The following is a 27,109-nucleotide window of genomic DNA, read 5'->3' on the forward strand; positions in this document are numbered from 1 at the left end:
AAGCTCTTGCTGAAATTCTCGATGAGAGTAGCAGACCTAACATAGGCGTCAAAGTGACCAATTCTAATTCGTGAGTCACCCTTTGTGTCTGGATAACAGTAACACGGTTAAATGTTGTAGAGTACTTTCCAAGCGCCCATGTAATATTTGTCCTTAATTCAAATTAGAATTTAATAGCTTCCTGCTAGTCGTAGCGCAGCTTCAAGTGTATTAATATGAACTTAATCATGCTGTGGCTAGATTATGCTAATTTCATAAGTTCGGAAGGCACGACCACTTCTAAATGTCACCTAATGCTTTAGAATATACTATATATATGTATATATATATATATATATATATATATATATATATATACGCCGGCCCACTGCAGCTCGTATTATATGTGCCTTTCAAGTTATATATATATATATATATATATATAACTTGAAAGGCACATATAATACGAGCTGCAGTGGGCCGGCGTTGATGTCATGTGAATTCAATAGTAGTTCGACTAAAGTTGTTGAAATGGCTTTATTTCGAAAGGAAACGAAGTGCCTTCAAGGTGAGTGAAATATCTGCAAATGTTCGCTTTACTCAACATTTTATTTTTAAATTCTGCCCGAGTATGTAAATAAATGTGATTGTTTACGGTCAAGATACGTTATTTGAAGAAATGACGATGTGAGAGATGCTCTTCATAGTGGTAGGCCGATTTAGAAAAAGCTAATGTAACTATTTGCAACACACGAGTTGCCATGACGATCGAACGACTTCAATGTATTCGAATAAAGTTAGCTACAAGAAGAACCTCTATGTTTGGGTAGCACACGAATTGACGCAAGAGGTCTTACGTTCTTATCTGAAAACTTCTATAGAACTGCGAAAAAATCAAGCCATTTTTAAAGCGATATGATATTAGCAACGAAAAAGATCACAACAAGTGACAATGTGCGAAAAACATTTATGGTCAGGTCGAACGAAAGGCCCCTCAATTTGTGGCAGAGCCCAGACTAACGCCGAAGGAGCTGATGTTGTGTATTTAGTTAAATCGGGAAGGAATTGTGTTGCATGCCAAGTTCTTGCCGCCGGGCGAAGCGGCCACCGTCGGCCCCTGCTGTCAGCAGCGAACAAGATAAAAAATCGACCGGAGCTAGTGAATAAGAAAAGACGCCGCCTTCCACCATGACAATATCGGGTCACGGAGGAGTACAAAAATCACTTCTCATTATTGCTAACCCAGAAACCATGCAAGTTCTATAATGATCAGATTACCAAAAAATGTCAAAAGATCATCAAAATGACGTATATTTAGTTTCGTCATATTGTCTAATAATCTGCTTCGCTTTTGAAAATTTTTTTTGACCACCCAGTATATGTAGATTATCTCACTGGTCAATTCAATGTACCTACAAAATGGTAACATAACCTTGTGAACACGGTAAATGCACAGTGTGATTTAATAAAAGCCCATACGGCGGTTTCGTCCACCTGCGACCATTAGTAGGTCAGTTAATGTCAGCTTACCAGGCAGCAGTTGTATGTGTTAGCAATATTTGTTCATAACACTTAGTGACGACCTTAATTTTTTCTCAAATTTTTATTTTAGGACGATCTAATGTATTATTGTTTACCATCCTTCTTATCTATATCGATTCCCCGTATTATATATCCCGCAATGCTGAACTACTCCAGTCCCCATTGGAATGAATGTCGCACCGCTTGTCGTTCAACTAGAGGGTACGTGGCCGGTTACAAAAAGCCGAAAAGATTTCTAAAAATAACATTATTAGAAATGTCTTGGCAGTTGCATGTAGGCTTTTAGGATGAAGTAGACTAGGATGAAACCGATCCTTGATTTCTCATAGGTTATAACGGAAAAAAATCCTGAGCATGGGTCACCGATATCCTGGTTGATTCACGTTTTAGAAATAGACACAGCGACTTCATCATAGCAGAGAACTATGGGTTAGCACCGTAGAAATAGAAACCTAGGCAACAAAAGCTTTTGCGTAGCATTGTTTGAGAAACACATTGATATCCTTTATCACAGCTTTTTAGAACGGAATAATGAGCCAACATATCCCACAGAAAACTTCTATACCTAAAAAGTTGTTTTTATCGCTACATAGTTACAAGTGTCTAGATCATTAAAAAAAAGTACTTGTATTGACTCCGAGAGAATGATTCAACGGTTCCTGATGAACAAAGGTCCGGGTGACGGAGCCCCAATAGAGCTTACACAGCCATCAGGAGAATTGGAATCCAGTTTCGCTTTCTGCCCTCGAAAGGGCGTAGTGATCTTAACCAAATGCAGACATGTTTGACTTTTCAAGTGTTCTTCGGTTAAATCATCGAATGATCGAACATCTCGAGGGGATGTTTTCTAGTTGATCTGCAGCAATTACAAACCTGAACACATGTTCGAACGTACAGGAGCCCAGCATTACGTGCCTCTAATACCTCAAAATTACGAAAACTTTTTTAAATTGCGCGCGTGACGCTAGCTATATAGCTAGTATTCATGATGTCATGTTTTCTTAGGTTTTAGATCGCTTAGAGGGTAGCATTGTTTCACAGTTCTCAAGATAAGGACGGTCAAAGTTTTGGGAGAGCTTATGTATGAATCCCTCATTATTCAGGTATTTGATCTTTTTACTTTATTTCTACAACAGAATACAATTTAACGGCTTTTATACGAGCAATATTTTGTTGATAACCGCATAGTTTGCAGGATATAGTGGACTAAGGGGTAATAAGGGACAGGGCCATCAAACATCAGCCACTCCCTTTCTATAAGCAAGACAATGTTGACCTTAAATTTCATTTCTTAAATGCATCCAGCCCAAAAAACCAATTTTAACTAATAGCTGAGTATTTTATCGAACTTTTATTAAATAATAAAGGATGAAAACACTTATTAGTTTTATTGAATTACGGGCTCTTTCGCATGAAATCATTAGTAACCCGTATAGCCCTCCCTCTAGCCCATTTTACTCCACCTTATGGAGCTATGTAAGGCATCGACAGGCTAAATTAATATTTTTTCGAAAATGATTGAATTGAAGTTAGTCAATTGTGGCCACAAAATAAAAGGGGAGCTTTTGGCAAACATACTCCTAGAATTTTTTTTTTGCTATGACATTGATGGTCTGCATCGATAGTGTTTCCGCTGTGTTCTTGCAAAATGTACGGAACCATTAGATCGACTATCCCTCACTGACAAATACGTTAGTTGAACGTACAGACAGACCTCAGCTGCTTCTTACAGAATTTTCAATAGTATTAATAAACATCTTGCCAGCAATAACAGACAAAGCCCGAAGAGTTATTGAAGAATCATACATAAAATTTCCAATAGGAACAAGACATAAAAGGTGCGATTAGATGCCCGAAAACTGTTCTCATCATAAAGGATTCAAACGACAACGTATCTAGCATTTCCCTGCGTCTTTTTCAAAATCTCTTTATAGAAATACAATATTAGATAGTCGATTTCTCGAACAGTATATGTATGTATATATATATATATATATATAGTCGAGACGAGGATACATAGGCATTTTGACGAAAATTTTCAAAAGTATATATATGCCGTATAGTACGATGCGGAGTGACATTGGTTTCTTAGAGAAGTATCACAGTAGAGAACATGGCAATATACAATGAAAACTAGAAATGCTTATGAATAGAGTAATTTTCATCTTGGCAGCACATATTACCATAAAAGTGAATGATTTTTGTGGGTGATTTATAGTGGCTTGTTGCTATCCAAGACACAGGTTGTTTCGCAACACGTACTTCTCTGGCCTCCAACGTAGGATATCAGTCGTCGTGAGCATTCTGCTACTGGTTCCACGTCGCCATTTCCAGTATTCCGTACGTCGTATCTGCATCGGTGTTTCATGAGCCGCTCCTTTTGATTTAGTTTAGTCGAGCCAACCAAGCAGGGTCGTTTGATTTTAACAAAGGTTAAATGCCAATGTTCATACCTACCGCCTGCATAGCATCTCGTTCTAACTAGTTTAAGAGCACGGATCTAGGGATGCGCACGACCATTATATAATACCGTTTACATACATAAATGGAAAAACATGAGGTTTAACAGTGTACATGCCGATGTGTTAGTTCTTTTTCTTGGTCTAAAAACTAGCTTAACTAAATGATTCTTAGCTTAAAACGCATTAACATAATATGTTAGCTTGAAATAGTGTACGAAAAGTCTATTTATATATAATATTTGTAGGAGCTGCGCGAAATTAGTATAATAATATTCGGCATCAATGAAGGCTTGACGGGACTCGTTACTGAGAATTATTTAGAAATATCTAATTTCTGCCAATACATCCTTATTGACCTACTTCGGATCACTTAGCCCATGCATATATTTTTACAGACGTGTCCATCGATAACCACATAGGAAATCTGCCATGTTAAACTACGCGATCAAGTGTACCGAATTATGGATCTAAATATCTGTAGATGACTCAAATATCTGCGATCCAATCATTTTTCCTGAATGACCAAATGAGCATTCAATAGACTTTTAGTCTTTCGATATGGTCTCTAGAAGGAGTCATCAAGTAATTCGCACGTTTGTCCTTTGATATGCCAAAAACGTCCTACGGCGCAGTAGGACATTACCATGTGCTGCCAATATCCATTAAAGGAAGAAGAGTAGTGCTACATTTTGTATGTCACTATCTCACCTTTGAGCATAAACGATATAATATTATAAACCCTTGCAGGGATTGTTTTTTGCAATCACACGTCCACCTAAGGATGCTCTCTCTCAATAAGCTGTTAGTACAGGAAACGTAATCGAAATGTACGAATAGCTTCGCCAGCACTATTTTTCGCTTGTATTTTTTTTTCCCGTTCATCATTGTAGGACTTGCCAAGCACGTTCTCCACCCTCAACGACCTGACCGTACTCGGACTACGTGACTGTGGACGAAACATGCCGGAGCATTTTTTCTGGTCCTTCCCTAAGCCGATAGCACAAGCAGCGTAGGCACGACCGACCGTCAGGCCCAACGCGACTGGGCCGTTTACGATGGCCATCAAGTCCAATAACAACGTCATCAATGATTTTAACAGCAGTGACGCAAATTCTAGCACTCCCGTTATACAGTCCGCCAATTCGGCCTCGTTTGTTTTCTGGGTGCGGGTGAAGAAGGTCAATCAATTCGTCTAGATGTTTCTTGTTGCAGTTACAATGGGAAACGGACGCACAATGGAATGTTGAAATGGCAATTGGACCATCGTAAGGTAGGTCAAGGACTTCAAACCCAGTAAGGTACAAGAAATGAGGTAGTTGTCAGCCATTAAGGAGGCAGGAAAAGAAGCTGCACCTATAGCTTTCTGATAGGTACTATTCACAGGCAACTAGCAGCTAAATCTTCTGTGTAGGTCTATCCCATTATTAATATCTTAGCTAAACAGTAACATCTCAACTTCTCTGAGGATGGAAACGTAAGGCAGAGGGATTATATTGCTCGCGTTTAGTTACCAAACAACTTACTAGGTCGGACGATAGTAGTAACTCGCTATTAGTCCGGAGGCGGTCCGGTGCAACCCCTCTCTATAGTCAATTCATAGAGACGGGTTCATTTGAGGTAAACATGGATATCTCTTGGCAAGTAAATCTAGTTCTTAGAACGCAAACCTACATTTAGCGATCACATGGTGGCACAGTCCTGTACTCCTACTAGCCTCTATGCACTATCGGTCGATCAGAACGTAGAACAGAAAGTGGTGATGCTAATAAAAGACCGCAGCGAAATGACAAAAAGCTATAGCCAGCAGAAAAAAACAGACATTACAAGTCAAAAAATTCTAAAAGTCGGCAAATAAAATGCACATAAAGGCGAAAAATGCTTTTCTTTCGTGTAGCATGCGTTTCGTATGTTGAAAACAAAGCGTGACTTCCCATTTGCAGAGACGCATATTTTAGGAAGTGATCGATATATGGTATAGATGTTGCATTTAGCCGAAGGAGTTTTGCCCCATTAAATACTTTATCCTTAAGCAAATCAGATCTGGCCAATCTGCCACGAAAGTTAGCTTCTCGGAAGCCGAACTGCGAACTACCCGTTAATATGTACATATTTATGTATATAAGTAATGGTACCTGGCCCAAAATTAGGCCTACAAAGTGACTGTGTGAGCAGTGCAGCAAGAGAAAGCATCACCCAGTTTTCACGGCTAGATGCAATGTGGCCGTCAGTACGTCGTTATTATTCTAATAAACTTCAGAGCTTTCTCAGTATAGTCTAAATAAGAATTGCGTTGCTGAGGTTGAACATACTGGTGAATAGTCAGTCATGATCGTTATTGCCTCTAGAAAATAGGCAAGATATTCACTAAGTAGACGCAGGCAAACATAGTAAAATAAGATAACGAATAGACTACCGGAACTTTTACTACTAAAAAACGAATTAACTACTTCCAGTGAGAAAGTCGTTTAGTTCTGCTTCTATAGGGACCAAGGGGCTGTCGCCATTCGACCTTTGCATTTGACGTACACATAACATGTAACATCCGCTCGTTCGTGGCTAAAAACACCTGAACTTAGGAAGTTAATCACCCGTCATTTGCGAATAATCTATACAAAAGTATATGTAGTGTACAGAGGGCTATCCGGCCTTACGTTATTACTAACCCAATGGAGTTCCGGCCTGTTCGGTCGGAACGCACGCCTTAAATACGTTCAGCTCGTTTGATACTCCGTTGTACCAAGCCCAATACAACTGCAGCTGACGCTTTTGTTCCATGGCAGTTTTCTCGTTCAGGTTCTTTTATCAGCAGAAAGGTAAGAAAATCTTGTAGAATCTTGTAAAAACATTGTCCGAACCATTCCGTTGCTTCGTAGCGTTATGCTAAATCCTTCTTTTTTTGGCTCTCCCATTTTCTTGCTTCGACTGCTCAGTTACGTTAGTTCAGGAATTTAATTAGTATTATTCTGTCCTAGTGACCCTTATGTCCTGAAGCGTGTACCTGTCACTATTATTTCATTGTGATACTCTTGATTCGTCACCCCCTTACTGTTCTTCCGCCGTCCGACTGTGAGAACTTAATTTTCTACATTTAGGTTAATATTAGATCGCTTGAGAAACCATTTAAATGAACAATGTCAAAAAATAATTTTTCTCAGAATTCGACCGTTAGCTGGAGCTAGCTGCGCAATTACAGCCCATATTCGAACCCATAGGGGGAATTAGAAAAACAATTTTTCAACAATCTTATTTTCTACCTCATGTTTAGAATTTACGAAATTAACTAATAGCTGCTTCTAATAATAGTGAATTTTCAATGCAGAAATTCACATCTGTTTTCGAGTGGAGGGTGTCTACTGCCAGCTGAGTTACCCAGATAAGTACCGATAAGGTGCCAATGCCTTTTGCTTTTTTACAAAACCTTTAGCCATTCTAAGACCTTACAGCCTTGGTAGTTTTACCCTGTTAAGTAGTTAGATAACTTTAACGAATCCTAATATTGCTAGTATTCCGATTATAATATGTATATATAGAAGTCCTGAAGAATTGTTGCATGTTGATAAGCCCATTGAGAGCAGCATTAGTTACGCCGTGAACGGTGCCTGTCATCCGGATGATCAGGACGCAGTTAGCGATAACCTTGTTGAATTTCTTTGTTAATTTTATTTACTCTCCTCTCGATACTGAAGGGCGGCCGCATGCAGGAGAGGCGTTATAACAGAAGTACAGCCAAAAGCGATAAAAGGCATATTTTTTCTCCTGATGTTTAATTGGACACCTTCGGCGGACGACATGGTCCTCTTGTCACACGGTTTTTAAACGGGACTGTTTATAGAACGGGCTCGCAATGCAACCTGATTTTTGGTAACAAAAAATGAAATTCCGTGTGCTTCATGGATATCTGTGTTAATCGGATGGCAGTATATTGACGTTGATTGAAACCGAAATCTCCAGATAATCTTTTCATCGAAAAGCTGATGAGCGGTAACCTTGCATTGGAGGTTGCTTCGTCAGTCAGTCAACATCCCTGAATAAATCAATAGTCCTAGAGGATTTTATCAAGCCTGTCCTTAAATATGAAAGGCTTCAAGAAATGGCTTTAGTGAAGCGACCATTTACATTTCTAAAATAATTTGTATATCTATAGGAATATCTGAATCTTGCATATATTTTCCATTGATAATAATAACATTTACTGATAAATGGCTTATCTCTGTTTCAGTAAAAGCTAGTTTGTTTATATTTGTAAATGAAGATGTATATTTAGTGAATAATAGTAGAGTTAACCTGTTAAAATTATTTATCTATAACGAAGATTAAGGTTTATTGTAGTCCTTATCTCGGATAGTTTTTATTCAATACACACATACATTTTATTGTCTTCGTTGAGCCTTACGTTTAAAATGCTCAAATGTACATAATCGTCTATCTGATTTTGCTTCGACTACAAGTAATGCTTATAGAGTTGTGACCGGTCTACCTTAACATAAGATGTTTAAATCCTTCGTAAAAATAGATAAAAAAAAACCGGCTGGCTGGATCAACTGACCAGCATTTTGATGTTTTGTACTATTGCAGTCAGCTGTTCTAGACCTCTTGGATGCGATGGACGTTATATGGCCTCCTGGTAGAGGTGCAGCCACTCCTCTAGGTGCAGTTTACGCCTACGCAAGATCGCATGACAGAGTTGGAGCTAACGGGCCAGTATCAAAATGACTAATACTTCGGTGTTCAAGTTAGCAACGGTGTCTATTGAAGACTTGGGCGCGAAGCGTCTTGCCGTTGTAAACGATTCAAACAAGAGGAATCTCTGAAAATGCTCAGGGAAACGCGATAGTTTTATGACAAGCTATCGGAAGTCCTTCGAGTCGGCTCGTATATTGGAACCTGCATATCAATGAATCATTTGTCAGAGATGTGTTACGGGCATTTCGGTGAAGATGATCTGATGCGGAGTTAGGACGACAGTTGGGTGACCCATTTTTGTGAACGAACTCTTAATTCGGAACGCCTTCAAGTAAAGGTAGACAGTTACCAGGTTTAAGGTTTTCCTTAATATTTCCACTTACCGTTGGAAGCCAAAGCACACCAGGGCATACACTGTGACTATCAAATGCTAACTGATATTCCGATTTAGAACGTATCGACAAATAGAAACACCACTACTCCTAGCAGTGCATGAAACGAAAGGAATCCGGGAGCAACAAACAACATGAACTTTTCTGACCTGTTAAGTTAGTTTGTCGTTTTTAGCTAACAAGTGATATGTTCATTCATTATTATTGTAATTAACCCTTTTGGTGACCCCTCAAGCCTTCAACAAGTCACTGTCTTCTCCGTAGAATGTGAACTAGAGGAATAATTACCGCTTCAATGAAGTAAGCGTCGATGCGACTGCTTTGATTTCTACTATTTTTCAGCATATGTGGTAGAATTAGCCAATAACTTACCAAATACTGTTTGATTCTAATCTGTGTACATCCATATAATTATTCGACTACAATTTCTAAGTAATGTAAGCAAATGATAATGAGCAAACTTTTGTCAATTTCAATTCGACTAATAATAATAATAATAAGATAATCCATGCTTAAGTTAACAGCCTCCTGAAAATGGTAGGCCTCCAGCAGACTCCGCGAACGAACTGACGAACGAAGCTCGAAGATAATCCTTCTTGCAATTTTTTCGTTTCATTGTTGTAGCTACGGTGTAATTAGTCACTTATAGTTCGCCAGCCTATTCCAGTATATAGTGCAGGTCTCAGCCTTGAAGAAAGAACTTCTCCTAGAAGTTCTTTCTTCAAGAAGATCTTCTCTACCGATAGCCACCGCGCTCCCCAAACTTTTGCTTACTAGCGTGTATAAGGTATTAACATATGTTATTGAAAGTGCAGTATACACGACCGTATGGACACATGACTTGTCTACTAGTCCTCGATCTTTCGCAGCGTACGTATAACGTACGGTAGTAGATCGTCTATTCTTTCGATTTTCTATTGAAGGACACTACAAATAGGCCTTGTACCTGTTTTGTTTCTGGTATCCTGGCTTTCGTCATTCATACCACGCAAGTGCTTCTTTGCGCCACCGCTCCGTCTTGCCTCTGCCTACCTACACCGCCCATAGAAAAATATGTGCCAACGCTGTCATATCGTTTGGCGACGGACGAAGTCCTTTCATGGCTGCTGCTAGAAGGAATGACCATCGGTAATGGCTCCTCTGATCCGTCACATACGCTTGAATGTGACAGTTTCCTCGAAGGAGTGGCTCCTGTCAGTAGGGAACGGACCAGTAAAATCCAACAGTAAACAAAAGTTTGTTCTGAATAGCGAATCAGTGTGTCTGCAGTGTGATTATGACATTTACGCTATCTTTATAGACCCATTTATAATGATCGTATCCGATGAATGGAGTAAAAAAACAATCTAGTTCTTCGTGAGGGACGCAACAAGTCTCGAGAGGTAAAATTTACTTAACTCAACTGTAATACTGTTACGGATACGGATGCTATATGCTGTAATATTGAATGAAAAGCAGGGATCGTGCTTGCAATACCGCAGTGCTTCTTTGTTCTACCAGTGCATCATGAGTTATGGGGTGCTAGGATGCAGTCGCCTGCCTGCCTACCTACAAGTTGATTGCTTTGTTGGCAATTATTCAGGTAAGCTGAGTTAGTTATAGCATGAATATAAAATCAAATATTTGCGAGTTTTAATAGGTTTCCTGTACGCTCTCGTGCAAGCAAGCTTTCATTTGAGCTCACTGGACACCTTTAAAAAGGTACAGAGTTTAATTATGATGAGCTATTTAAACTAGTGTCTAAGGTATTATGGTTCAGAGGGAATTTAAACAAGATACCAATAAATTATGCGCTGTGAATAGTTTAGAAATTTTTAGGAACTTCGGCCGGATCCCGCTAGATTGTAAACTAATTTTCTCTGTCAATCGTAGCGAGGGTTTCCTATATGACACTTTTGTTTTTTCGCATAAGTTGCGTAGTATTAAAGTACACTGTTTGAAATTATAGTTTTCTGGAAAATAAACGAACAGAATCACCATTAGTTGGAAGTAGAGATATGCCGCTGTTTCCAGAAAAATATAGAACCTGTCGCAGTAGCCTTTTCGAAGTGGAAGCTTTCCATCCAGGAATAAGCGTATAGGGCCATTGTGCGACGCATATTGGTAAATAGTTGTTATATCAAAGTTAACAAACATAGATGGGGTGTAGATACAAACATGTCTAATACTGAAGACATTGTAAAAGTATTGTTTTTTCACCTATTTTTTTAGTTTTTAAGAACGTTTTTTTCTTTAGCGTGTACATGCTTTCCATTACACATTAGTACGCCTTTCATTCTACAAACAATATGCCAATTTGGACTAAATTAGAGGTATCCGAATAATAAGCTTAGCATGCAACAAATACAATCGCCACATTGAGGTAACATGCTCAAACAAAAAATAACATTGCTTCAATAGATTTCAGTAGACTACGTTATAATCAATAGTATTTTTTTCTGGACAAAATTACGCTTTGTTATAATGGGACAGAACGCCTTGGGATTGAACGCGATTCAAAACGATAACGTGCGGTAGGGTTTCGGAGGCTAATTAGATGGACATGTTTAGTATACGGATTTGCGTACGATTTTTCTTAAATCATTCAAGCCGAAGATCAGCCCTAATAAACAGCATCTTCTCCTATCTGATTTCATTGACGAAGAAAGAGCACGTTATCATAAGGTATACGTATATATACGTATATTGATTTTTTTTACATATTTTTTCTGCCAACGCCATAATGTAGAGTTTCTGCCGTTTATTGGTGAACAATTGTTACAAATGAGTTTTCAATCCTTCATTAAATCCAAATAACCTCCAGAAAGACCGAAACAGATGGTAGTCTGATGGTGCGCGATCCGGGCTATACGCCATATGCATTAAAATGTCCCGTCGATAATTCCGTCAATTATTGTTATATATATATGTGGCTTGGTATTGTCATGGTGAAAAATATGCCCTTTTTTAATTACTAGTTTTGGCTGTTTTTTTTAATGGCTTGACATCGTCTTATTAGTTGTTAAGAATAGAGATTTTAGGATAGAGGAATAGAGAAATACCAGGCGGTATCGGTCTACACCGCACGATTCCTTCCCAACCCTACCAAATATCTAGCATCATCATCTTCTTTGGCGTCAATCTTAGCTTTGCCATAGATTGTGAAGCAATTTTGATCTTTTTTGAAGGTGGTTCGATTCGTCTGGTATTCAGACATTGGGCTGTTTTTTTTTTTTTTTTTTGCAACCGGCTTTCTTCAAGTAGTTTAAAATTGTTCGATAGTGAGTGAGTGATTGATTCTTCGGCTATATCATGGCTACACATGTATCGGTCTTGCTCAGCGTTACAATAATTGCCTCAACTCTTGCGTAACCGGTCGAGGAGCACCTCGCATATCGAAATTTCCATAACGAAAGCGGAAGAACCACCTTTCGTCCAATAACGCATCTTGACCTTAAACGCGCCTGGACAAAACCTGTGCCTTTATCGCGACAAAATATAGCGAATCTTCGCATAATCTTATATTAAATCTTCAAGAAAAATATTTAAGCAACGTTAAATCTTGGTTTTTAAATGTCTGCAACGCCGATTCATTTATCTACAGTACGTCGTACAACACACGTATATGAAAAGTGTTTACGAACTGTATGAAACTGGAAAAAAAACATAAAATGATCTAAGTCCAAAATGTCAGTCATTGTCCTACTGGTTTAGGTTAGGCTGTATGTTTACCACATAAACATTTCCGGGTCTTTTCCCACGACCTACGTTTTCAGAATTTTTCAAATTAACTGATGTCAGCGTTTATAATTTTCACTGTTATTTCCGGATCGCTCGCAAATTGATTTGTCTGTAGATGTTCGTGGAGGCATATGCCACAGGCTAATGGCCGGAGCTTTCGTACGTCATGGTACACTTATTCAAAACTACGTTGAGTTTATAATATACTTTGTAGTAGATTTTTTTTCGTAAAGGTTTTTAATACATTACCATATATTATTATGCTTAGCTCATGACTATATGTGTAAAATACAGTGAGTTGCATGTAGCAGTTTCGCTTTTCTCCATTTTGGCCCCGTCGTTATTTCGCCTTCCACATATAGTAGTACATCACTGTGAAGTCTGCCAGATTTGATTGTCTTGAGGTTTGCTAAGACCAACGCAAGCGGTATCACGAAGCGTTTTTTTCTTCCATTTAAAATTGAAGTACGCGAGTCCCTTAGGGAAAATTACTTTTTTGCGTTACGTCAATTGCCGAGGAGCCTAGGTCGAAATCCTTCTTTCAGAAGAACAACACTTTGCGCATATGTGATTTGCCTATGGGTTTTTGATTACAATATGGTAAGACACATAGCTATTTCAGTGTTGATTGGCTGTAACGTTGGGACTTCTTCGTGCTTGCGTGTAACAAGGGCGAAGGCCTGCTGACCACAACCTCATCGTGAGCTAGCCGTCATCCGTAGCCAATCATATAGCTGAATAACTTGATTGTATACCAGCTTCAAATGTCGACAACTGTGTGTTCAAGGTTATATCATGATTGCAATAGCATTACTATAATGACATCAATAGCAAAGTCTTTGGCTGTAAGGCCAAAGGCTAAAAATGTTTGTCTAAGCCCTATCCCACTACTCTAGATGCTGCTTAGCCCAGTGAGTCTAAATGTTCTGCTTGGTCTCACGCTCCACCAACATTGTTTACCTTAAAAACTTTCAAGTTATTCATATGAGTGACGTCTTTAGGCTTCATGACGAAACCTCACTGTGTAGTAGGGGATATCGGTTTTTCTGCCTGAGTTCGATGCAATGCAGTCTTAGTGTCAGTGCTGACTAACCGTATCCGTTTTGCCAACGAATTTACTATCGTTGCTATACCATGTTGCTATTACGATTATAAACATTTCGAAGGTTCGAAAATGACCGTATATTCAGGACAAAGGTGGCTGTGTCAGTGTACATTTGAAAAAATAAACAGTTATAGAATATATTCATTAATTATAACAGGGCATTCCGCTATTGTGTCATTCGTAAGCACTAACAAAAGGTCGAATTGGAAGCATCGCTTGCAAAGAGTAGTCATATATTTATCATTGTAGGTAGTTCATCAGAATATGCAATGCTAACGGAATAGTAGCTGTTAATTATTAATATCTTTGGTAATTAATATATTATTACAGCAGTGACCAACAAGTGGCCATTCAACTTCTCGATGGCCTTGTTCGGCCATTATCTCCATGCGCAAAGGGTAAAACGTGCGATCCATGTCACCGGCCCCGACATAAACGACGGAAGTTCAATTAGGCGGGTGCGTGTGTGAAATTTACTAGATAGGCTAGCTGTGGAACTAGATTCACCCAGGGACTGGGTAAATCTAGGTCCACAGCATCGATGGGCTTACAGTTGTCGATTATTTGAAAAACTGGCCCTTTCGTATTTTGCACCTCTACTAGACGAGTTCCCGATCTGGGGACCCAGTGTAGATGAAAACGTCTAACAGTTCAATATTGCCCTCACTGAGTTCGTCGACCTCGGAATACGAAATAGCGCGGTTACCTGTTTAGCTGACTATCATATATAGGCTTATTTTTTTGTGTGAATCTACCTGCTATCATCATGCGTCGTCGAATCTCTAACAGAAGAACAATCATCTGTTGCCCTACCCTGACATAGGTTCTATTTTACTCAATTCAGTTGGTTATTACCGTGGACTGTCTGTGCGTCGAAACCTCTTCCATTAGCTACGGCATTTTTTATGACGTTTAACACCTCCAAGGTATGCCGACAGATAGAACCTTACAATAGAGGTGCTAGATATAAAGCCAACTAGTACGATCTATGTACTGTCACTCGCTTTTTCTTTCCTCTGCTAAAGGATTACATTCAATGAACGTTCCTTTGAACAATGCTGTCTTTCACTTACGTTACAATTAAGTTATTTCAGCGTCATTTATTAGCATAGCCTGTACGTACACGATGTGGTTGAAAACGTGATAGCGCTGACAAGTGCGTGAGGCATTTATATAAAACACGTTCTTATTCACGCTTCTTGCTCGGTGGTACGATTGTATTTTTGTTTTACCTTGTAGATATAAAGAACGCGAGCTTTTTTTTTTAAAACTCTTCATTTTAGTTATTTGAAGATCGCTTCGGCGATCGGAAGGAGCTACGATCAGCCAATAACAGCCTCGGCAATAATCCTTGCTATACCGATGCTTGTCACATAGTTGACTGCGTCTAACGCTGAAGTTTAATGTTTGTATAGTTCTTAGAGCAGTATAGAAAATGTACAGAGTATATTTCGCGGGTAGTTCATTGTATGGCTTACGCAGTTAATTTAGCTGCTAGCCAATGTCATGTTGTGTATTTGTGGATTCATATGTAAGCGATAAAGATACAGTGTCCTGGGACAATATCTTATCAATTGCGCCGATAAGAGCAACTCCCCTGCCGGTTGCAGGCCCTCTTTTTAAGCTGCATAATTCAACCAAAGTAATGGCCGTATTGCATTTTTTTTTTCGGAAATTTATAACAATGCAACCTTTAACAAATCTATAATAGATAGAAGCATGATAATATGGAACGAATATTCTTGACGAAACTTAGCTGTTCTTATGTAAAAGAAATTTTCTTACATGTGCTTGTTGGAGGCCATTGTTGACCCACTGCAACTAGAGTCTGATTATTGATTCACCTGAAAATATATGTGTAGGCGCATTGCCTTCCGCATGTAAAAACACCCATTGGCTTCGTGTATAAATCTTTTGTCCGGACACACTGCGTGCCTAACTGCCCTTTAAGGGCGGTTATCTAGACATTCGTTACTGTTATTGAAGCATTGCTTCTTTATTCGTGAACTGCTCATGCAGGAAAAAAAACCAGACATATTGAATGGCTTCGACCTTGTCTTCAATAAGCCCATGCACGATATGGTGGTGATAGAGGGGGAATTTTATTAAGAGATGAGTATTTTATTAAGCGAGAATGATTAAATAAAGTGGAACAAAAGGAGCAAACACGGCATGGTAACGTTAATATCAAGTGTCGGATAGACCACTGCCATATCCATTGTGAAATATGTCAATCTTCCTTTAAACAAGAATAGAGGGAATTTTTTTTTAACAAATTCCGAGCTACATTCGACATGTATGTGGGGTGGGGTGAAGCGACGATGAGAGTTCATTATAAGGTTAGTCAATCTGATAGTTCTTAATTAACGATTAGCGACTGTTGGACGCATTAGCGGAACAAGTAAACAAGTCGGCACCACTAGAGACAGCAAAACAGGAGAAATCGCCAGACAGCCCAAGAAATAGCAAAACTCAGTTACGAGGACGTTTCGTGGTCGAATGCGGCTTTACGTGATTAGCGGGATAGTCTACCGCTAAATCAGCATTAGAGCTCCCCGAGATACGCGTTTACGTCAGCTAACTACTATATACGTGCACCGACATTCAACACCTATTAATGGCGTACAGCCATCAAGTCAGTGGGTCAGCGTTTTAATACGTTAAAATACAGTTTGGTATGCCAGTATTTTTCGTTCTTCAAAGGCAGTACCGAAGACAGGAGTTTGTTTACGACCACTTTTTTCCCTCAATCTCCTCTGTATTGGTAGCCGCTTAAGGGAACAGGTTATTTTCCAGGGTCTGCAAGGTTGTTAAGGATGTGTCACACAGGTCGCGGTAACTGTCAAAATACATGTAAATTTAGAGTGTACTCGTAAATCACTCAGGTTCTATTGTCGAATCGAGGGATCCTATACAACTTCGTGCAACTATTTGATCTTTGCTTCGGCGAAGATTCTCATGACTTTCCGCTTACTAACGGAAAACAAAAATAGTCTTCCAGTTAATTGCTTAGACGGATGACGCATTATGTGAATGCCACAGAACTAAGCATACTTTTGTTACGAGAGAAAAGGTTTCTGACGATTTCGCACCCGTTGATTTGAAAAATTGAAATATAGATACTAGGTAGTTAGGGGTGGCTATTGTTTAACTTTAAAGTAGCGGTTTTTATTTTGGAAATATTTCCTCCGCTGTCGTGCGCCTAGAAATCCGATAGAATACTACTTCATCCCATCTTATTATAGCAATATGGGCTAAAACGGTATATCCTTTATATATTGAAAGATTAAAGTTCATCACGAATTCATGTGTGTATGTTCCCTAGCCCTTACTTCTTTTCGTCGCGCCGATTTACCCTTACGCTTATCATTGATGCACCTGCAAACTATGGACGATAATGTGTCGAGACTAATGTTTTTTTTTTGTTTCATAAGGCAGTGGTAATACTATTACGGTAAAACGTCATTGTGATTTTGGTGTCCTGGTGACGACACAACCTTGTCCAATGAGCTCTACCTGCAAGACGGTGATTGTACGGTACTGTTTGTGTGGCAACGGCTATGGACATGACCGTGAACACACTGTGAATGTATGTGAAGCCAAACAACGATTCTGGCGGTCCGTCAAAGGCGGTCTGCTGCTTGACGTATCCATTTTTTGCTTCTTGAAAAGGGCACGCAAAGAAGCAACGAGAGAGGCTCTACTCGTCACAGCGGTCTGTGCACCTTCCTCGAGAAACCTTCAGCCGTTGAAGCCCCTACTGCCAAATCCTCTGTGGCTCATCCCCTAACGCACGAAATGCGTTTTTCATTCTCGAGCCTGTTTGTTAGTTTCTCGTTTGTCCACTGCTGTCTTGTCTGTTTACATCCGCGCTGGCCGTATCCCTAGCCATCGCAAGTAATCCATCTCACATCCTTCTCTGCTTCCGCTCTGTGCCGTTGCATCGTTTACTCTGCGCCACACAAAACGCGCATATCAAACGAACTTGTACGTCAGCTATTACATCAGAGTTTATTAACACTTCGCTTTCTCTCGTGCAGCACCAGCAGCATGCGTCGCAACTCCCGAATCGGTCCGAAAGGCCTATTATGTATGTTGACACCTTTTTGCCTTACGCATGTTGTCCGTTCCACTGCTGAGTGACACTGCCGCCGCATCTGACCAGTCTCCCTAAAGCCACTGCCACACAGAAAGGTCCAACGAAGGAAGAAGCATATAGAGGAAGACGGAGAAAGGCAAATGCTTCTTGCAGGCTTCCTTCTTTTGTCGTCATTGTCGTCATAACCAACCTCGGCCATCTTTCTTCTGCGATGGTGAAAACTTTGATGAATGCGATTATCAACCTACGACAAGCTGCCTTGCCAAACGTCAACCAATAATTGCAACCCGTCTCTACTGATGCTGACGCTATAAAGGACGCCTGGAGCTTTGTTTCGACGTTCGACTGAATATGTAATTTTAGAGCAGTTATCAAGTTAGGGAACTTCTCGACGGATGCAGGTGAACCCAATACGATTTCGTAGCTGAATCGACTATGCTTCTTCCAGCAGACTGCAAAGAAATCGCAATCAAAATGGGAAGGAAAGAAGGGAAGTGGGTTCACCATTGCTTGACGTCGCTTGTTGAATAGAATAAGCTAGCAACAGTAGACCGCCGGAGTTGAAGTTGCCCAAACTATTCTAACAGCTAACAGAAGGAAAACCATCTATCTAGGAATGCCGTCAATAATGGACTACGGGCTAGTAGCGGCGATCGTGTAATAATGACCTGTCATGGAACCTGGAATTCAGGCAGCGTTGTGGCCGCTGGAGTAAGAAAAATGGACGTGCGTCACGGTAGTGGGGGCCCATGTTAGCAACCGGCTTGGTTATTGCAGAGATACGTAGGAAGAAGTATCTAGGTGTTGGTGGATTGACGGCTACGGTTCACAATAATCGGTGCGCTTTAGGACGTTCCAGCCCTGTAGCAATTGTTACTACTACATAAGCATCGAGTGCGGCGGTGAGTGGCAGTCTGCCGTTCAGGCTTGACGAACAATTGGCTAGCGACGCTAGGCAGGGTCAAAGACAAGAGTTAGAAACAGCCATAGCCAAAAGCTGCCTGTGGTTATTGTTCAGCTGCATCACTTTGCCACCCTGCCTCCGAGGCGACAGCGGGGGCGTTAGCGGCAATAGCTGTAAGCATTGGGCTACTAGTGTTAGCACTGTCGTTCCTGCCATCGTTTATTGCCTGTGTGACCTCTTCTACAAAAAAAAAACTAGCAGTAACTGCTGTATTGTCTTACCGCTACTACCTATCCCCACGATCAGCAACACAAGCCATCACCAGCTGAATCAGTAGAGTTACAGCAGTGACGAGGCGACCCAGCTTGCTATGAATTTTGGTTGCAACAGCGGCAGCGATAACGAAGCCCACCGGAGTCAGAGCTGAATGGCCTTTTTCTGACAGACTTTTCAATGAACAATTATCGCAGCGCATCCAGCACGCGAACTGATGAGACAAACAGTCCGGCAACAACTTAGGTCAAAAACTAGTCCGATCTAGGCCAGCCCGATTAAATCTCTAAAAGCTGTAGTCTATTAATAGATTATACTGCTATGCTTTTCCACCTCCCTGCACCATTTTTCAGCAGAAAAATAAGAGCATTTTCTAGATTGTAGTGAAAACGATATAAGTATGTAGCACTAGTAATACTAACGAGGCGGAGATGCGAACTACTGCTTCGTCGAAAAAATCACCGACCGTTATGAGCCTCGACGGCATTTGTATCTTTAGCTTGATAAAACTGTAAAACAGGACGAATTTTTAAAGGAGTGTCACTTATATTCAAAACAATCTATCTTCAGTCTGTTCTAAAGCATCTAAACAATGTTAGCACATCTACTACTAACAAATAATGTCAGCTTTCAAATAACACTAACGTTCATTTGTATATACATCAGAAAAAACAACATTAAATCCAATTTAAAATCGGCCACATCACTCAACAATAATTAGTTAACAGTTAAAAAAATTAAAAACTAAACGCATAGTCATCTTCTCATTAGATATTAACGAGCCGTTAAAAATTTCTTCTATATCTAGTTCCTGTTCCTGTTTCTAACTAAAATCTAAGCATGATTGAGAACAGTACTGAGAGGTTCACTTCGTATAAAGCTTGTCCAGATTGCTTCCCAGCTGTCCAGCCACGATTGAGTTCGAGAGTGGTTACCAAGCCCAGCTAGCAACTGGTCCTCTTATTTCTTTTTTTGAGTAGAGAAGAGCAGCGTTGGAGTGTCCAAGGTCAGGTGCCCAGCCCTAAACCCCAAAAGCGATTTTCTCAAACTAGCAAAATTATTGAGACGGAATTGTCTTTAATGTTTTTCTTAGGGCTAAAACTATTTAGCGCTGATTCCTCGGCCCGGATGTACTAACATCGTTTATATTAAGGGTAGGACATATAATAATGTTCACGTGAATCGAATAAAACTGCACGGCATACTGACACGAAGAAATCGCTGGATCTTCCGTGGGGACAGAACGGACCCTATATGGTAAAGAGTCTGATGTTCTACTTGTTTCGCTGCCAAAACATTAAAAGCAAGTTTCTTCTAAACCCTCATCTATATTTATCGAGACCATTCCTTGCGACTTTTTTTTTATTAATTTCCTGCTTTCCCTCAACTCGTTTATCTGTGTGATATAACAAACCTTTTTAACTGACTTTACATTCCCCTATCTAGTTCTTCCATTTTACCTTAGGTAAATCACCAAACGCCTTCTGTTGTTGTTTCATGGGCAACCTCTTCTTCTGTGGTCGCCATCTTCGCTGCTGTCACCATCAGCATCGTCGCTGTTCGCTTCGACACTGCTTCTATTTTCTCTCTGTATGAAGGGAACGGCGAGTCCTAAAGAAGGCAGGCCGAGGAGGCTTGTCCGTCTGTACCGTTACCTTCAAAAGCTGGCTCTAGGCAACAGGACCCAGGAGTTTCTACGTTAAGAAGGAATTGGGCGACCCTCTGTCTGACCGGTTGATCCGCACAGGGCCGCATAGGCAACCGACGGGAGGAATAACAAATGGTGGAGAAAGAAGTAAGCGTAAAGCTGTAAGCGTACCAACTAAATGAAACAAGAGCAGCGGCAACAGGAGCCAGACAAGGAGTAAAAAGGGAAAAATGGAGAAGATTTAAGAAAAGAAGAAGAAGCCATCGCAGCAGCAGCAGCAGCAGCAGCAGCAGCAGCAGCAGCAGCAGCAGCAGCAGCAGCAGCAGCAGCAGCAGCAGCAGCAGCAGCAGCAGCAGCAGCAGCAGCAGCAGCAGCAGCAGCAGCAGCAGCAGCAGCAGCAGCAGCAGCAGCAGCAGCAGCAGCAGCAGCAGCAGCAGCAGCAGCAGCAGCAGCAGCAGCAGCAGCAGCAGCAGCAGCAGCAGCAGCAGCAGCAGCAGCAGGAAGTCGCTCTTTGTTGGGCATTGAGAGGATGACGAGGTGTTAATTATAACGGTACTGAGTGTGGAAGTGCGCGAATCGCCCGCCTGTGTTCCCAGTACTATTACTAGTCCTAGTGCCTCTATTTCTAGGCGCGCACGTGACTATTATTTTGTCCGCGTTACCTAATGCACCCCACAATCTAACTCGTCTAGTCGCTACGTCTTTTTTCGCTTTTTGCTGCCATTGCTAAGGCTGCCGCGGTGTTTGCCCTATAAACGTGTTTGTCGGTCATCCTGTTCGCTTCCCATCTCAATGTCGCCTTTTCAGTCCATACTATTTAGACAACTACTAAAGCTACAACGGACGTCCACGCCGGGCTAAAATGGCCCCAAAATAACTACTCTTTTTCATTTCTTAGGGTGTGCAATAGGGATGGCTGTAGGCTGCTAGGCTTGTCGTGCCCTTTCTTTCTTGGCTCTTAGCGGCCATGTGCAATGGGAACTCGGTCTCTCCCTTGCTGTAACAACTCTCCCCTCGAAGCATTGTTGGCTGACAGCGAGTTATCGGAGCCGGCCTGGCGAAGATCCCTTCCCCTGCGGCTGTGTCGCTGAGGCAAGACACGGAACCAGCTCTCGCAACTCGAACTACTTCCACCATCTCATCATTTCCACTCTGGGCGCGTACTCTGTCGCTTGGCGGCACCAACACTCAACCATACTAGACTAGAAGAAACAGGAGCTCCAGTGTTCTTTGTGTGGTGAGGTCTTTGATTTGGTCAGCCTCTTTATCGGCGCCCCACGTCGTTCGAGCTGTTATCGCCTGTGGCCGTTACGGAATTGTAATATTAACTACGAAAAATATAAAAGATACAGGCGATAATAGCACATCACATCGACCAGCGACAGCATCAAGCGTCAGCATCAGAGGCGAATAACTCATTGTCGTGGTCATTATCTGATACTAGAAATGGAAATTGCGATTTCGGTTGCCTCGTGTATTCGGTAGTGTTTTTTTGTGTTTTCGTTTGCGCGCGTGACATTGTTTTTCCGCTATTAAAGGGTTTGGTATAGGATGAGAGCAACAGGAAGATTCTGAAGGAACAAACGTGTTCTAGTTTGAGGACAGTGTGGCGCGACACCCAGTAGTGTGAGATGTGCTACCAAACTTGTGCTAAATGTTTAGCGCGGCAAGCGCACTTAAACCGACTAGCCGATGATCAGAAACAGCTCCGGTAGTCCACGAAGTTCGAGCGATTAACGCGAGAAGAGATAACGACAACATCAGGCAAAGTAGGAGTACAAATGCCAACAGCCGTGGGCCTTTATGAATTTACCACACTTCACTGTCAACTGCCGCTACTCATTCCTTCGTCGCCTTCGCAGCATCAGGTCTTGTCGTCATTTGGGAAACCCCCTGACTGGTTCTCCACGGCGCCGGTAAGTAAATCCCAGGGGTTGCTGTCCGTGTGTGCTTGGCGATACACGGCTACAAGGAAACCACGTGAAAGTGATGACGACGATAAAAAAATGATTTCTAAAATGGCATTACACTGATGATAATATGACGATGCTACGATACTATGGCAGCTTGCCGCATGTCTATTTGTGAAATTACAGCCGGACAACGGTTCAAAAATGGAAAGGCGGGGGTGTCTGAGAGCGGGCAATATGGAGCCGTCAAAGCCGGAATAGGGGGCGACAAGGATGCGGCTGAACTCCTAAACAGAATCGAAATTTCGCGACACCTGCTATTGCGTTTATCCTGTGAGAAGAATCAGTGTTTCGGGAATTTTTCCGCCACGTCAATTTTGGCCCTGACGATGGCGGTTAGCCCATAAATCATAGAAAAAAAAGGCAGATATGAATGGCGATTTACCTATCATAGGAAGCGTAATAGATATCTACAGCTAAAGCTATTCTATTAGCTTTTTTTTGTATTGTGTGATTCTGTTAGAGCTGAGTTCGCAGTCGACTGAAGGACATCGGCTATGCGAGATTTATTTATTTAGTCTTCGTTCGACGCAATCAATAAACTAAACAAATCAAGGTCGCTTACTTAGAAAATGAGTAGTTTATATGCCGAAGCCATCGTCACGGTGCACGAAAGTCAATACTATTGAAGTACATACTTCAATTCGCAGTAGTCGAAGTGTTATTTGCTTGACGTCTATAACCAACTAAAGAATTCATTTACTGCTATCACGTGATAAAGACGATTTTGGTTTTAGTGACTCGACCGGACTGTTGGTTAAGCAGATGTCGTACTAATAAAACGAAGCGTTCAAAAAGACCGCCTAAACTAAAACCACGATAACGTCCGAATTATAAAACGTAGATAAAATCGCATTGTTAAACAAAATAAATGGGAATATATTATATATTTTGATTGTCGTAGATACTCGACGTGACGTTGGGGAGTAGCCGATTGCAGGTGCTATTTGAACTCCAGTTTTTGTTGTTTCATATATTTTCCTAGGACCTATTTTCCCCTGCCATTGCTGGATCTGATATTTTTATATACCCTTTGTCTAGCAGCGTCAGCGCTATATATTATCAGTCTACAGGGGCCGATCCGCTCTCTGGAAACAAGAGTAATCAGAACACACCACAAAAGTTAGTGTCTTCTAATGATTAAGGTTGCTATCACTGAATTCATTTCGGTGATCGGACGAGCGAAAATTAGATGCCTAATCGATCGATATCGGTAGTTTTGTGACATTAATTTAACCAACTTTCTATGTATGTATGTATGTATGTATATGCAATTTAATGTTTTCAATCGTGAATAGATACACTAAAGATTATGCGTTAGTTGTTTGCCTCCTTCTCGTGCAGAGGAAGTGGATAAATTTCATCGTTTAAAGCATACCGTAAAACGCAGACATCGATGTTAAAATTACGGTTATTCGTTCCCCTCAGAACTCTTCCCCACTTCGGTCGGCATCGATCCCATCATAATAAAGATATACCGATCATACTAACGTGCAGCTAATTAGTGTACGATATAAAGGTACCTACCTGATAATTGTTTCCGTTCCGTGCTAAGGGACGTCACGCATCATATAAATTCATTTTACCGATTGCTTCGCTATTGTATGAGAAACAACGTGGTCTATAGAAAAGTATAGCTTCTCGCTTCAGCGGTGCTCGTCCACTGCAATACGTGGATCTAAAACCATATCATGCTTCAGTCTTTGCTTATCATTTCTGATGTCCCTTATGTCTATTCATCGTTCTAGTTCCACGAGGCTGATAAACGTAACCTTGCCGAGCAGCGAAAACAACCGCAATCCGCTACGAAGATCGCAGCAAGCCGTTGAGACAAACCGTTACATTATATTCCCTTATGCATAACAGTCTTTCAGGCAACTGTTGTGGTCATGCGCCTAGTGCAGTACACATCAGTATACACATGGATTAGGCAGGACTAAGCACCACACATTATGTATATATATATATACATATAAATTTTATGTATATATATATATATATATATATATAGTACTTTTGAAGAGAGCTATACAGTGGGGCTTAATTAGCTTTTATCACATCAACCGATGTCGTACCGTACGTGCGAACGTGAATACATCGTTAACAAACGCAATGATGCATAATCTCTAAAATCTGGTTGTTGGTTTAATGATTGGTAAATTTTTCTACGATGCCATTACATTAATGTAAATGTCAATGTGAAATCGAAGGTTTACTTTTCTGCAAAGCGAGACATTGTTGCTGCAGCGTCTCATCGCACTTGTTTCGCTTACCACGTATAGCATTTGGCTCGCTGACCCTTAGATTCCTACAAGGGACGCCGCGTTTTTGACGTCGTCATTTAGGGGTGCAGGGGAGTTCCCAAGGCTGAATCTTTTCCGCGATCTGAGGTGTCCTCTTTTCCATCCCAAAGATATCTATGGTGTTGAGACGAAGTCTTTTACATTGATTACCTCGGGACTGCCTGACCGGTGAGGATTCGGCGCCTTAAGATGACGTAAAATGAAAAAAGGTACATTCAAGCAGCTCATTGTCGCCACAAACTCGTTTTTTCTAACTATACTTTTGAAACTAATAGAGAGCGCTTACAAATCTATAAATATATGATAATTAAGTGTACGGTCATAAAAGTACAAACAGGTGAGGAAAAAATCAACTTCGTGTACTCTTCCTTCATTTTGATCAAAGGAATACAACGAAATACGATTTTTCCTTAAACTATGACCGTTCGTACTACTAGTAGGACGCAAACAGAATGGTTGTAATTACAGAAAATTATTTTAAATACGTACTCCTATACATACATAATTGAGGTAAACGAGATCACTTTATATAACGGGAAGCTCGAGTAACTTGAAGCTACTACTGTGTATCATATACACATTATACGGTTGTTCGATTGCTCCCTATTATGCAACTTTGCGTTAACCTGTGCTGCCAAAAGTTATTAGTCGATCCTATAAAATTGCATACACAAGAACGTTCTGTAGCACCTAAAAATCTTCATGCACGGGGATTTTTGCATAATGCACAGCTGTCCTACATCCGTCGCTTTACTAACGCTACGCCTACCGTTGTCGAGGCAAACTGTGCCTCGGGCCTTATAAACATACATGCGTGCACCAACGTACCCTCGTTGTGCATCGCCATATAGATGCCCAGAAAAAATACGGCACAAACATCTTTGTTGAGCGTTCGACACTGCTGGTTCTTGATATTGCAACAGGGCACTCTGAGCTATCTAACTGTCTGTTTATTCTCCCTGTACTTCAACACTTGAATGGAATCAAGTATTCATCATAATGGTCGCATGAACAGTGGTTATAGCGTTAATATAAAGCTATTCATATTCCCTACCACCAGCAGGGATACAACTCCGGACAACGGGCTACGTTGCTCTTTCAACTTATCGAAAGACAGAGACAAAACGGAGAGTACTGAATCGGCATAAGCGCGGAAAAGCGTCACTGCACGTGAAAAATATGTAGCATCATGCTCTGGCCAAAAGTAATTTTCTCTTTGCTTGCCCGTTTACTCCTTTTGGACTCCTTAAGAAGTACATTTTATCAGGTCGCTTAGAGACGACTAAGTTCCAAATCCGCCTGGCAGATGCGGCGACAAGGATCGGGGTCAATGGCGGCGGTCTCTCATACTACTGCAATAAAAACAGCAGGAGCAGCAGTGAAGGGAGTAGCAGTATCCAACAATAGAGTTCTTGTTTTTCGTAATAGTCTTTGAGCGAATTACCCTGCCACCATTGGTCTGTGCGTCAGTTCTGTTTGTTCTCCGTCAATCATTCTCCTTTAGCCCTCCGTAAACAGGTTAAAAGAATCATCACCTGCATCGTACGCCGTAAAAGGGTTAACGATACAGCTCCGATGATGCGCTGCCCTCTAGATATGCCCTGTGTGGGACTTCAGTCATGCCGTCATGTGATTTTCGTCCGCGTGTATATATTATGCTTGTGTTTGTCTTATCGTGTACGCCAACCAAACGATTTGTTGGAAAGGTGAATCTTCGGGGCGGCAAAACACCAAACAGAAACTCAATGCCACTAATCTTAGATTTGTCCCCGTCTTGCTTGCTTAAAATTTGGTCGAAAAAAAGTCATTGATTAGTGTTAGCGGGTCCATCTTGTAAAGCTTGTTCTGCCCAAATGTCGTCGTCGTCGTCTCATTTGGTATCCTCTTGACAGCCAACTCCGCGTTTTCTACCAAAATGGTGTATGTCAGCATCTATCTGGGACAGTTTGTAATTCTAGTCCCCGCACCATCTCCCCCTTCATCCGATTTCCATCCAGGACAAGTACCACGTAATGGGGATAACGATGGC

General features: G+C 41.0%; 1 protein-coding gene across 7 annotated transcripts in view; it reads left to right on the forward strand.

The window, feature by feature from the left end:
- Positions 1-9,924: 9,924 nt before the first annotated feature.
- LOC111246921 (uncharacterized) overlaps positions 9,925-27,109 on the forward strand; it is a 70,642-nt gene continuing 53,457 nt past the window's right edge. For 2 of the 7 annotated variants that reach the window (XM_086983745.1, XM_086983741.1), the window contains exon 1: positions 21,680-22,723. Coding sequence is in view for 3 of the 7 variants with exons in the window: in XM_086983741.1 (XP_086839867.1) it covers positions 22,611-22,723 (113 nt within the window). In the remaining 4 variants the exon portion in view is untranslated. Of the gene's footprint in view, positions 10,641-21,674; positions 22,724-27,109 lie in introns of those variants that run through there. The other 5 variants (XM_086983743.1, XM_086983742.1, XM_086983744.1 and 2 more) reach the window with 5 other exon arrangements.

The sequence above is a fragment of the Varroa destructor genome, unplaced genomic scaffold (genome assembly GCF_002443255.2).
Source record: "Varroa destructor unplaced genomic scaffold, Vdes_3.0 BEIS01000003.1, whole genome shotgun sequence".
NCBI classification, from domain to species: Eukaryota; Metazoa; Arthropoda; class Arachnida; order Mesostigmata; family Varroidae; genus Varroa; species Varroa destructor.